Source organism: Anguilla anguilla, chromosome 11 (assembly GCF_013347855.1).
Source record: "Anguilla anguilla isolate fAngAng1 chromosome 11, fAngAng1.pri, whole genome shotgun sequence".
NCBI classification, from domain to species: domain Eukaryota; kingdom Metazoa; phylum Chordata; class Actinopteri; order Anguilliformes; family Anguillidae; genus Anguilla; species Anguilla anguilla.
In genome coordinates this window covers 34,458,995-34,472,997 of record NC_049211.1, presented here as the reverse complement: position 1 = coordinate 34,472,997, position 14,003 = coordinate 34,458,995, and the positions used below count along the sequence as shown (strand labels likewise).

Below are 14,003 nucleotides of genomic sequence, written 5' to 3'. Positions count from 1 at the left end.
CGGCGGCGGTGCCTGATTCCGCCTGTAGATCTTGGCAGGCCATTAGGAGTTTTATGGCTCTCATTAGGGTCTTACTGATGAAGGGCCGGAGTAGAGAGACACCGTCTCTATCTGTGTGAAAAACAGCCCTGAATCACCGCCCAAGTGATCCAGTTAAAAATTAACTTTGCCCCGGTGTCTCTCCTCTCTCCGAAAACTCGGCAGAATGAGTGTCCTGTCAATCACTGTATGGCCCCACCTGGATGCATCACTCACAGGGGGTGGTCCCCTTCAGGTGGGCGGGGCATGGACAGGGGGAGGTTCCTGTGTGTTTGTGTCTGTGTGTCTGTGTGTATGTGTGTGTGTGTGTGTGTGTACATGGGGAGAAAGAGGGGGGTGGGGGGTTGGGGGGGGGGGTGGGGCAGACTGAGACTGCCAGACTAGTCGGTTCTCCCGAGCGTCAGATCTCTGAGAATGCGCTTGTCCAAATCCCTGGCTGACATGGAGATGGCAGACTACAGCGAGGCCCTGGACCCTGCGTACACCACGCTGGAGTTTGAGAACATGCAAGTGCTCGCCATGGGCACAGGTGAGCCTGTGAACTTTGAGACCTGCCACCTGTGGAGAGTGCGGTGCGGGGCTGGCAGTATGTGGGTGACACACGGGTCGCTTTGGGGTTGTGCATGCTACCGTTAGCTTGGGACTGATGTCAGAATGGAGTGACCTGAGTAGGAATTCATTTTAAAATGGAAGGACTCCTAGCGTACTGGGTCTGCTCAGGCGTGGGGGATGTATTGTCATGCTTTTTTGCAACATTATTTCCAATGTTTTCAAATATCTTTAAAATGCGTTAGTATAATAACTTCACATCTTTCTCGGAGTAGCCGATAGTACCTCAAAGCTCTTGTTGTCACGGACAAACACAGAAAAGTAGTTTTTCCTTGAGTTTTGGGACAGAGCAGTAAATCTGTATGTTGTGAAATTTGTGCTGTTTAATCTGCGATGTCCTTTGGTTGCTGGTGCCTGTTTTTCGTATTGCGTAATTGGTATTATTAGGGTAGTTATTCACGTAAAATTATAATGATATTTATAATATTATTATTATCCAGTTATTCATGTAAAATTATAATAATATTTATAATAATATCATTATTATCCCAAAGTCTGAACTAGAAATATTTTTTTCCTTATATTTATGTGACGTTTTTTTTAAGATTAATGATTACTGACTTAAGTCACACTCTCAATGTGGCCAAACAAGGGTCTTCTGTATCTGCTGATTCTATCAGGGGTAATCAGCCACTCAGCTCCTGATCAGATTTAATGCAATTAACTTTTTATTAAAGGAGTCGCCACTTTGACCCTGAAAACTTTTCACAAGATGGAGAAAAGCTTTGATTAACGATGTGTGAACTCAATGATAAGCCCTGTTATTCAAGCTTAACAATAAGATGCTTCCATTGGACAGCTGAGCTTACGTCTGTTCCACCGCTGATGCAAATAGCTTGATTTAAGTTCATAGTAACATTGCTGCGGTCATAGACATGGAATAATGAATCTCAATGGACTGTGCCTCACTGTACTTTATGGAATACGAAGTGGCCAATCACATTTCTTGGGTCTGGGAAATTCCCCAAGGAAAGTGTAATCAATCCTTGTGTGATGTTGGGGCAAAATCAGACATTTTCTGTCATGTAAGCCTGACAAGTGAAAGGCTTACAAGATGGATAGTGGGGATATGGTTTCTCTTTTGTTTTTACTTTCATCCTTTCATTTGACTTTTTTTTTGCTTTTTCAAGGTGTAGATCCACAAGTAAATAATATTTGAGTGGAAAAACTGGTCATGTTGACCTTAATAAAAATCAAACATTGTTCATTGATTTCAGCAACTGCAAACGGATAGTGTTGCTTGAGAACCTTTAAAAAAGGTAGCTACGTTGCCCACGTAGAAAATAAAGCCTGTTTGAACTATACTGGGTGCAGTCCTCATGATTCTTCTTGTACAAATAAGCTCTTTGTTTTTCCCAAGCGCTTATTTTGTTCAGTTGCGATGCGAGACGATGCTGAGGGATCGCAACTGTCACAAACACAGGGCTTTTTACCCCAGGACCTTTCGCCCATATCCACCCCTCCAGCTGCTTATCAGGAGACTGTCCTATCCATCAATACCTGCTGGGAAACAGGACAGCCAAAGCTTCTTATGGTTCAGCTGCCCAAAGAGGAAACCCATCAAGGAGATCATCAGAATTTAAATAATAATAATAATAATAATAATAATAAAGAAACAGCCTTTGTGAAAGTTATTGATTTTGGGGAGGTTAATGTTTTGTTTTTGAAAGGTAAAGAGAATCCAATAAATGACGTGGGTTATCCTACGGTGACTGTCGCGTGTCTGAGAATGTCGAAACAGGGTGGGTTGGGAAAATGTGAGGACATTTAATGATGTCACCAGGAGATATGCCTGTTTGTTTCTTAATTTTGGAGTAGACTTATTCCAGTGGAGGGCCAACGCAAGTCAAGAACTGCAAAACATTTCCAAATAAATGCGATATCGTAGGTTTTCTATGGATGGCTTGAGGAGTATGAGTATAACACACGATTGCTTGTTTCACTGTTCCAGAACACTATATGCTATCTGACAGCTTTTTATTGGCTTTTTATTACTATTCTGACTTAACATTTTGTTTAACAGGGATGTGTTACGTGCCTGTGGATGTCAACCTTTGGTTAATTTAGATACCGGGAGTCAATTTATTCATAAACTGTCATGAGCACATATTATTACTTATTTGAAATTTCATGAAGCTTACAGAGCATTGTAGGAAAATATATGTCTCTTGTGTCAGCTGTAAAACATGGTTCTCAATGTGAAAGCAGAGCTACTGATGTGATAAATTAGCCTAATGAATGTTGATGAATGATCTGAATGGAATCACAAAGTTGTATGTGGGGCTTAATATAGCAATGTGCGTAATATATCCTCATTATTCCACATCATTTTCTACATAAAGGTTGTTTTGTTAAAGTGCTGTGTCCGAAATGTCCTCTGTGCAGATGATCAGTATGAATTTTGCCTCCTTTTTCAGGGACTTAATTTAACTTTGTTCACTGAAAAAGTTTCAGTTGAAGAGGTGAAGGTGGTAGTTAGGTAATACCAGAAACTTCAGCACCCTCCATAGATACCAGGTTTCCATCCATTTGATACTAGCTAGAGTTCATTATTCCACTGGCCTTAATAATATCAGCAGCACCAGCACAGGCAGAAGCTCATAAGATAATGATCCACCACCTTATCCTGAACAAGTTAAGTCTTTAAGAGCTAACTTGGCAACTCTTATGAACTATGTTAACTTGGCTGGCAAATTGCATTGTGGGAAAACAGCAACATGGCAGGATGCTTTCCCATTGGTTCTTAAAAATGGGAGAGAGGCATCGCGGAAAGCATACCTTAATAGATAAACGGGCAGTCAGCAGCTTGTCGCCGCGGTGGGCGGAGTCTCCTCACGGCGGGGGCCTAGGTCTCACGCGCGGCTCCCCTCTGGCTCCGGTTTCAGACTCCTCGCCGGTTGAAAGCGCCAACATGAACACCGCTAACCACCTGGGGCCGGCGACGCTGTGCGCCATCTGCGGGGACCGGGCCACGGGGAAGCACTACGGCGCGTCCAGCTGCGACGGCTGCAAGGGCTTCTTCCGCCGCAGCGTCCGCAAAAACCACATGTACTCCTGCAGGTAAGGGCCCCTAAAACCACATGTACTCCTGCAGGTAAGGGCCCCTAAAACCACATGTACTCCTGCAGGTAAGGGCCCCTAAAACCACATGTACTCCTGCAGGTAAGGGCCCCTAAAACCACATGTACTCCTGCAGGTAAGGGCCCCTAAAACCACATGTACTCCTGCAGGTAAGGGCCCCTAAAACCACATGTACTCCTGCAGGTAAGGGCCCCTAAAACCACATGTACTCCTGCAGGCAAGGGCCCCTAAAACCACATGTACTCCTGCAGGCAAGGGCCCCTAAAACCACATGTACTCCTGCAGGTAAGGGCCCCTAAAACCACATGTACTCCTGCAGGTAAGGGCCCCTAAAACCACATGTACTCCTGCAGGTAAGGGCCCCTAAAACCACATGTACTCCTGCAGGTAAGGGCCCCTAAAACCACATGTACTCCTGCAGGTAAGGGCCCTTAAAACCACATGTACTCCTGCAGGTAAGGGCCCTTAAAACCACATGTACTCCTGCAGGTAAGGGCCCCTAAAACCACATGTACTCCTGCAGGTAAGGGCCCTTAAAACCACATGTACTCCTGCAGGTAAGAGCCCATCCTGTGTGTGAAGAAGCAGTATGATAATAATAAAATGTACGAGTCTAAAAGGCATCATTGTGCTCTGAAAAAGAAAAGCATGATAAAATGTTAAAAGACAGTGACCATTACAATTTTTTAAAGATCACTCATTTGAATGGATTTTTTTCTCAGTGGATCATTCTAGGTACCCATTTGAGAATGAAGAGTTTTACTCATCCACACTTGTTGTGCTTGAGCTGTCCATTGTTTATCATTTTGTTTCTTGACGCAGAATTTCACCGTGTCTCCTGACAGGTTCAACAGACAGTGCATAGTTGACAAAGACAAGCGGAATCAGTGTCGGTACTGCAGACTGAAGAAGTGCTTCCGAGCAGGCATGAAAAAAGAAGGTATTTGTTCATGTTCTCATAATAGTCTGTTAATCTGTCTCCAAATACATCATGAAATCAGCTCCTATTGACTGTTGGGGTTCATTATCTTGAAAGCCTAATTTTCCTATATTTTCTGACATTTATTATTGATTCATTCATATAATTTGAGGTTTCTGGAGATGACTGTACATTCTTAATAAATTAACTCTAAGGGAAGCGTTTATGCGTACAAACACCGAACACACAGTGGGTAAAGGCGAGGCCAACCAATCAGCTACCTTGAGCATACAGTATTCCATCTCAGATCCTCCTCACTGGGTTCAGTGCAGAGTCCTGAATGACTTCGATTCAGACAGACAGTGTCGTATGAGAGATCACGGGGAACACCCCCCATTATCAGTCAATCACGACCGGCGTGGGGGGATGGGCCAGAGGGTGGGGAAACGTGATTGGAGGAGCCCGATCAGGCTGTGTTGCAAGAAGCCAGGTAGCCCTTTGTTAATGTTCACTCCAGCGGGCATTAAAGTCTGCGGCCAGCTTCTGCTACACAAACAATCCTAAAGCATCGTAAGCCCATGTTGATAAATCCCACAGCCTTGAGAGGTCTTTGAGAGGGTCAATGCTAATGTCCCCCTTTCTCCACCATACAAATCTACAGGGATGTTTATCATCTGAAGGGGTTTAGTTTTCACCCTGTTTTTGGTAGAAAACAACATGAACTCTCTACAACCTCACTGGCTTACTTTCTGAGGTTTTTTTATGGGGCTGTATTTTAGTATTTTACAAAGCACATTAAAACTGAAAATCACAACTTCCCGTGCTCTAAAACAATAAAAGACTTTAGGCTTATGTCAGTTCCCTTAACCAATATTTTAATTTTTTGTTTTTGTTTAACCTTTATGAACTTCAACTCAGTTGCCTGTGTAGTGATGGCCTGGTGAATCATTGCAGGTTGGGAACACAACAGGTTGTGTAGCCTTTGAGTAGAGGTTGTGTAGCCATCAGATGGGATGATTAGGTGGCCCGATGAATAGGGGAATTCTCATAGGAATTTGACCAGGAATCAATTTAGACTAATTCTGTGGGTTTTATCACATTATATTACACCTATTTGGCACAGCTTGTCCTTAACACTAAGTTTTCCTTGACACTGACACATGGCCCTGTAGTGATTTACCCAAGATTTTGGGCAGGGGGGTTGATGATGCGTTTGGCTTCCCTTAGCCGTACAGAACGAGAGGGACAGAATCAGCACCAGGAGATCCAGTTATGAGGACAGCAGTTTACCCTCCATCAACGCACTCATCCAGGCAGACGTGCTGTCCAGACAAGTACGGCTCCTTCCTCCTTCTTCACAAAACCCTACGAGCCTCAGAAAGCTCCTCAGCTGCAGCTAACATCGGGCTGCGTCCCAGGGCTACGTTCCACCAGATCGCGTCGCACATTACACTTTGAAATAATAAATCTTGAGTGCTATTTTAATTTATGACTATTTTAAGTTTTCCTGTGCCCTGTACAGAGATTGCATTAGAACTCAGATTAGTCACATTTTCAGAGGTGGGTAACCCGGCTTCAAAGAGCAAAAAGACTGACCATGTATTTGCTCCACCACCATGCACTAAACCAGCTGATTCTAATTAGCATAACTCTTCAGCATGATAGGAGAACTAATTATTGTAATCAGGTGGTTTAGTGCATGTTGGTGGAGAAAATACATGGTCAGTCTTTTTACTCTTTGAAGCCGGGTTACCCACCTCACGCGGCTCTCATGTCAAATGGTTCAAACTATCTTGGCTTCTCACACAAACAGAACTAATAAGCCAGTGTATTACCAATAATTTCCTTGTGGTGATTCACACACGTGCAGTCATTACAGTGTGTACTTCCGCTGATGTGCGGAAGTTGTCGTAACCCAGTCTGGCCACTGGTTGTGACAGGTTGCTGTTGGGGTGTTTCTGGTGTTGCAGATTTCCTCCCCGCATCCCGTCCTGAACGGAGACATCAGGGCGAAGAAAATGGCCACCATTACGGATGTGTGCGAGTCCATGAAGCAGCAGCTGCTGGTGCTGGTGGAATGGGCCAAATACATCCCGGCCTTCTGTGACCTCGCCCTGGACGACCAGGTGAGACAGCCAGGCAGACAGGAAGTGGATCAGTCAGACAGGAAATGGATCAGTAAGACAGGGAGTGGATCAGGAAGACAGGAAATGGTTCCGTCGAATAGGGAATGGATCAGTAAGATAGGAAACGGGTTCGTCAAGGGGCTTTTGTTCTGAAGGTGCTCAGGGAGTGGGTATTAGGCTTTCACAGTAAATATTCTTAAAATACAATTCTGAGAGATGACTGTGAGAAAACAAAGCTTGGAGAACACTTCTGTTGAACAACCAAAGCAAAAACTGCACTTCAGTCCCGTCTCTTAACTCTCTGTCAGCTTGGTTCATCTAACAATGTACTCTTCCTCTGGGTCAGTTTCACATACCAGGTATTAAAAAGAATTATTTCAGAAAAGTAAAGTTCAAACTCATGTTACATTCAGATAAACACATTGCGATTATAGGAAGGGAAACCACTGGAGACATGCCCTTAAAAGGCATTCGTGCGGTGCTAATGAAAAGCTTGCTCGCACAGCTGTGGAGACGAGTCCCATCACAGAACTGCACACTCTCTCCTTTGAGTGCCGTCGTCAGCATCCGTCTGTCGCACGTCGACGGCAGGAAAGGCTCCTACCTGGTCTTTTGACGGTCCGATGGGCTCGAACCTTGTACAGTTAATGTGTTTTGATGTTCCTGGTTAGAATGTGATGAGCTGGTTGGTAAAAGTTACACCCTCTCGGAGTCATCCGGAATCATTAACGCCTTGATAAATGGGCTGGGTAACTGATTTGTGGGCCGCTGAATTAATGTGGAGGCACGTTACCTCACACTGGTCCGTCTCTCTGTGGGGGACCTTTAGAGTCTTCGCTCTAATCCCGTGGGGTGATTGGTTCATTCCTGTTATGGGACAGTGTGTGTCTCTGAATACTCACTTTACATACTGTAAATATCACAGTCTCTGTAGCATGTTGCCATTGTAGATCTCTGTATATCTGCCATTGGGGGACTTAGGCACTGACGGTGATCTGATAGGTGCTAGCATGCTGGATAAGAGCTACCATTGGGGGACTTGGCGATCAGAAGGCACTGACGGTGGTCTGATAGGTGCTAGCATGCCGGATAACAGCTACCATTGGGGCACCTGGCGATCAGAAGGCACTGACGGTGGTCTGATAGGTGCTAGCATGCCGGATAACAGCTACCATTGGGGCACCTGGCGATCAGAAGACACTGATGGCTGTCCAGTAGGTGCTAGCATGCTGGATACGACTTGTAAGCACATGCTCACTCTTACAGGTGGCTTTGCTGCGAGCTCACGCAGGCGAACACCTTCTTCTAGGAGCTGCCAAAAGGTCCATGCTGTACAAAGACCTGTTGCTGTTAGGTAAGCACTCCAGCCTTCACCACTGCAGCCTGTGTGTATGGGGATGGGTTCCCTAACCTTAGCATCCTGTGTGTATGGGGACGAGTTCCTCAATGACTCTTTCACCATCAGTCTCCCCTTACAAAAATGGAATATACTGCAATATATTGTTAGTATGTGGACTTCTTGGAAAATATATTGATGAATATATTTCACTGAAATGCATTGTTAAATGTATGTGTACATTGCAATATATTTTTTTAAGTGAAGCAATATCTTAATCTTGTATTATTTTTCAATATACTGAAGTTATATTCTGTTGTTGTATGAGTTTGTCTCCTAACTTTTCAGAGTCTTCTTGTCACGCTACTGTCCAATGAGATGCCTTGTTACTGACCTCATGTTTTGTCACCGATTGGCTGATGGATGTCACAGGCATGTCCTTTTTCTCTGTTTCCTCCAGGAAATGACTACGTTATTCCCCGTAACTGCCCTGAGCTGGAGGTGAGCCGGGTGGCGGTGAGGATCCTGGACGAGCTGGTGCTGCCCTTTCAGGACCTCCAGATAGATGACAATGAATATGCCTGCTTGAAGGCCATTGTGTTCTTTGACCCAGGTACCCACAGTCATATTAAAATGGTGAGCTGCCCCAGCCCTGTTCATAGAGAGCAGTAGGGCCTGCTGGGTGTCAAATATATTACAAATTACAAATCTAAAATTGTGAAGTACAGAACCAAATTAACAAAAAATTTGTCTTTGTCTCAGGAATTATGGAGAACACTGCATGTTAGCAAAAACTTTTATTATTTAGTGGTTAACAGACAAATGTGCAGTCTTTCAGTCTTTTATTACTAATTATCATATTTTTGTCATCTACACAACCTAGATATCATTACATTGTTCTTGTCAACAGCATGGTTGAATCTTTCTGCTGCGGCTAAACGTTAACACTTAGCCCTTAACGCTAACGGAGTACCCGCTCTGGCCCCGTTTTCTCCAGATGCCAAAGGCCTCAGTGACGCTGGGAAGATCAAGCGGATGCGCTACCAGGTGCAGGTGAGCCTGGAGGACTACATCAACGACCGGCAGTACGACTCGCGCGGTCGCTTCGGCGAGCTCCTCCTCCTGCTGCCCACGCTGCAGAGCATCACCTGGCAGATGATCGAGCAGATCCAGTTCGTCAAGCTCTTCGGCATGGCCAAGATCGACAACCTGCTGCAGGAGATGCTGCTGGGAGGTCAGCATCCCGCTCAGCCCTCTGTTTAACCTTTAACCTTTAACCTTTGACCTTACGCATTCAGTGTCACATTTAATAGTTTTTATTCGCAACTTGTATTTATCTTTAAGACAAACTTTAGGACAGCAGTAGATTGAATTGTGGCCAGTGTTCTTTTTCCTTGTTTCAACGACCCCTGTATGCTTAAATCTATATTGGTAATGGGAAAGGATATACAAGATAAATTTGGCACAAACAGTAAAGCTATGGCATTGAATTCCTGCCTAAACCTGCATGTTCTGGCTTGTAAAACTGAGAATTTCACAGATGCTAAAGGGATTATATTTAGTGCCTAACCCACGCTTTTCCTAAGTGATTAGAAGAGTGTGCAAATAGCAGAAATTTACATTTTCCTCATTTGGCAGGAACTCTTATCCAGGGTGCTTTGAGTTTCAGAACAGGATCATATTCAGCAAGTGAACTCTTGAGAAAAATAATTACTTTCCACACAATTTCTTTTTTTTTTTTGCAATTCGCAAATAATGATGCTAAGTCAACAGTGTCAGTGTCTTATAATGGTAAGTTCCACAGTAAGTCCAGGAGGGAGAGGGAGGCTGGTTTTTATATTAATAATAAAGCAAAAATAAATGTTCAGAGCTCAGAAGCAGTGTTAAAACAGGTGTGCTTTCGGTTTGCAGTGGAAGACAGGTGCTTGGCTGTCTTGTTGACAGTTGAAAATGTTTTAAGGTGGACACAATGTTGTAGTAAGCTCAGTAGAAAAATAATGAATCTCAGCAACAAAAAGTTAAGTTAAGCATTTGCAATTGTGCTGCGCGTTTCTGCAGACCTGTGGTTAATCTGTGTGGTGCAGTAAATCTTTACTAAAACACAACTGGGCCTCAGACAATCCTTGCTAAAAAGTGCTTTGGTACTTCCGGTGATTTTTAAGTCTCCCGTTACAGAAAATAGATGTTTTCCCACATACTGTCCGCATTAGCATACACTGAAATTTATGATAAATCCTTGCAGGCATGCTCTACTATGGTACTTCTTATCAGGCACTTGCAGCAACCGTATATTTAGATAGGTTTCATTCATACAGATATCAATAGGTTATGAGTATAGTTTGACCACAGAAAATCAACACTCCCTGGAAGGGGATAGAATATTTTGCAGAATTTTTGCTCATTCTATTTTTGTATTCCCTGCTGACTAAATCAAATGGTCTGGCTCTAGCTAACAACTCACTTCGCAGCAGATAACTGGAACAGATGGCACATTTTTCACATATGTGGCATTCAAAATTAGTTTTTTTATAGGGAGAGAATTGTAGAGTGAATTTGGATATGTAATCATTATGATAGTTTGTTTCTTGGTCTTCTGCTCTGAGATGTTCACTGTAGATGAGAAGTGGCCAGCCTGATCCTGGATGGATGCCGAGTTTCCTGGTTTTCTTTATTGTACAGCAATTAAAGGTCAATTAGAGTGGCTGATTACACAGTTATCCTTACTTCACCTTTGGTCTATATTGATTGCTGAAGAAAACAAAAGCAGAATCCAGTAAAAACCAGCTCTCTTTGGCCCCGGTCCAGCGTAGACCCAAGATTTTTACGGACATTTCCAAAGTCGGCTGGACAAAGACTTACGAATGCTGGTGTCCTGAAGTTTGGGCGCTTTGTGTTCCCGTAGGTTCTGCGAACGAGACGCCTCACGCACCCCACTCTCTGCACCCACACCTGGTCCAGGAGCACCTGAGCAACAACGTCATCGTGGCCAGCGGCATACCGGCTCCCATCCACAACGGCCAGATCTGTGAGTGCCGTGACCGCTCCGCGTTTTCCGCCTTACCGCCACGCGCGGTTACCCCAGCCGGCAGGAAGCACAGCGGCTCTGCTTCAGAGATCACACAGACTAATCCAGCTTATTTTGTGTGTGTGTGTGTGCGTGTGTGTGTACACACGTGTGTTTCTGTTTGTGTGTGTGTGCGTGTGTGTGTGTGTGCGTGTGTGTGTGTGTGTGTGTGCGTGTGCGTGTGTGTGTACACACGTGTGTTTCTGTTTGTGTGCGTGCGTGTGTGTGTGCGTGTGTGTGTGTGTGTGTGTGTGTGTGTGTGTGCGTGTGCGTGTGTGTGTACACACGTGTGTTTCTGTTTGTGTGCGTGTGTGTGTGTGCGTGTGTGTGTACAGTACACGCGCGTGTTTGTGTGCGTGTGTGTGTGTAGGTTTGTGTGTAAGTAGGTGTGTGTGCGTGTAGAGGAAAGCACCTGTTATTTTTTATTAATGTTAATAAAGCTTTTGGACATGTGACAGGGACTTGCTTTTACAGAACGTGGTCTGTGCCTTGGGGTTTGTCAGGAATGTTCTTGCTGAGTAATAGCTGGGTCTTAGCACTTCGACTGTGCATGTAATCGAACTGGGAGTGGGCAGGACCGGGTGCTCCCACAGGACTCTGGGATAGATGCAAATCCGTGGCTTATTTCAAAACAGGACTAATCCAGTACAAGCAAGTTAGACATTTAAAATTCTGAACATATTTATATAACGCATTTACCAGAAGAATTTGGCACCAAACACTTCATACTGTACTCTGGCCTAAACCCCTACAAAGCAAGCCAAAGGCAGCAGTGATAAGGAAAAACCCTTTTAATGGTTTTAGATTTTTTGATGGTTTTCCATTTGTCTATATCAGTTCAGGATTTGTTGTATGACAGAAACCTACACAACTTGTAGTGTTAGTTCTTGAGGTAACTGGTGGTATTGGATTAATAGGATTCTACAACCAGAATCATCATGCAAGGATGCTGGATGTTGGAATGAATCAAGCATCTGATCTTGTGAAGTCCCAAAATGGTTCCATGAGAGAAGGAAACCTAGGGCAAGGTTTGGTTGGAAATACAATACAAAGCATTTAACAAAGCAGTCATAGAAGAATCTATAGCTATGAGGGTGCCCTTTATACACTGACTTGAGCATTTAGCTCTAGGTTAATTTAAAAAAAAAATGTTTTAAATAAGATAGTTAGGGTTAGTTCACCTTTAAAATAGATATATATAATAAATATTATTATTATATTTGGATTATTACAATACAGTTATTATTATTTGAAAAACTGCCTTTAAGTGTGGTGAATGATCGAGGCTGTAGGATAGGTGTATTCCAATAGGCCTTTGACAACAGATGTGTGACAAAACATTGTGACGAAACTTCCTGTGTCTCTGCAGCTGCTCCTGACACCCCGATCCCATCACCGCCGGCAACCGCCAGCTCGGAACACTACAAGCTGGCCCAGGGTGTGATTGCCACGGTACCCAAACAGCCAAATGCCATCCCGCAACCTGCCATCACAAAGCAAGAAGCCATGTAACACCCTCCCATGATCCTAAGCCCCCATCCCCCCACACACACACAAAACAATTCTCCATAAAAAAATATCTCATGTCCTATGCCCCTCAATCCAGAATACCCCCCATACCTCACAAAACCACAACCCCAACAGAAACCACACCTGGTACCCTGCCTCCCCCACCACAGGGTTCAAATTACGGGGGGGATTGGCGGGGTCTGACCCCCCTAATTAAGACTTGGACCCCCCCCCCCAAAAGAGGTAAAAACAACAGGTTGGGTGTGTCCAAACATTTATATATCCTTCTTACCTGTAATCGTAAATATTACGATATATTTCCCATCAGTGGCGTCACTAGGGTTGGTGTCTAGTGATGCCACTGATGGGAAATATATTGTAATATTTATGATTACAGGTAAAAAGGGTATATAAATGTTTTGACACCCCAACCTGTTGATTTTACCTCTTCTGGGGGGTCCAAGTCTTAATTAGGGGGGTCAGACCCCCCCAATTCGAACCCTGCCCCACCCCTCGTCAACCGCAGAACACCCCCACTTTCCAAATAAACCCACAAGCCCATCGGAAACACCACTCGGCTTCTGAATTCATTACTTAACGTCCATCCTTTAGCTGAGGCAGGAAGTGTTGTGGTATGCAACTGTATACGCGTCAGAAATGCAGATCTTGTACAGGAAACAGATGGACAAGAGAGAAAGAGAGAAAAACTGAAATAGCTATATTTATAAGTTATCATTTAAATAGAATTTTTTCTTTAATGGTCCAATGTTGTTTAGGTTTTTTTGTCACAGGTCTATTTTAAAAATAAATTTTTTCTGGGTGACTGTAGAGTTCAAAGTTCGGCAGGGGCTGAGTTACTTGGCAGTGCTTATCTCTAAAATGTTGGCAGTCTAATTATCTCTCAGAGATGAGGAGGCAGCCATTAAAACTGTGTAAGCCATGTCTTCAGTGCTGGCTATCGCTCAGGAGAGCATGATATCAGACAGTAAATTCTACACGAGGTTATCAGTTTAAACACCTGACCTCATTTATGAGGAATGTGACACATTTCTTATTTTCCATTGGCATATACTGTATATTTCACTCCTTTGTTTGTGAAGACTTGCCGTCAAACTGTATCTTGCTTAATCACTTTCAAAATTGACTAGTGTTACAAGTAGAGAGAATCTTTTGTTTGAGTCCCTCTGTTTGTGTTATCGTACAGTGTTTTTGGCATTTAAATCTCCATCAAGGGTATGAAATCTTACTCATAGAATATGACAGTATTTTGTAGCCACTATAAAATATGTTGCTAAAACACACAGCATGCATTGCAAATGT

The 14,003-nt window shown here is 43.8% G+C and overlaps 1 protein-coding gene across 1 annotated transcript; it reads left to right on the top strand.

Moving 5' to 3' along the window:
- The first annotated feature begins 403 nt into the window (after window positions 1-403).
- On the top strand, window positions 404-12,940 carry hnf4a (hepatocyte nuclear factor 4, alpha). The gene is made up of 10 exons (XM_035381006.1): window positions 404-568; window positions 3,534-3,708; window positions 4,575-4,669; window positions 5,876-5,982; window positions 6,619-6,774; window positions 8,041-8,128; window positions 8,571-8,723; window positions 9,108-9,344; window positions 11,013-11,135; window positions 12,544-12,940. The coding sequence occupies exons 1-10, from the start codon at window positions 454-456 to the stop codon at window positions 12,684-12,686; spliced, it is 1,392 nt and encodes a 463-aa protein (XP_035236897.1). The 5' UTR covers window positions 404-453; the 3' UTR covers window positions 12,687-12,940.
- Window positions 12,941-14,003: the final 1,063 nt, after the last annotated feature.

Bases quoted from the DNA above. Each gene is read 5' to 3' on its own strand.
- hnf4a (XM_035381006.1), top strand. From the start codon at position 454: ATGCGCTTGTCCAAATCCCTGGCTGACATGGAGATGGCAGACTACAGC. The intron at 3,709-4,574 runs GTAAGGGCCCCT...GTCTCCTGACAG, and splicing joins AACCACATGTACTCCTGCAG to GTTCAACAGACAGTGCATAG. The intron at 4,670-5,875 runs GTATTTGTTCAT...GGCTTCCCTTAG, and splicing joins AGCAGGCATGAAAAAAGAAG to CCGTACAGAACGAGAGGGAC.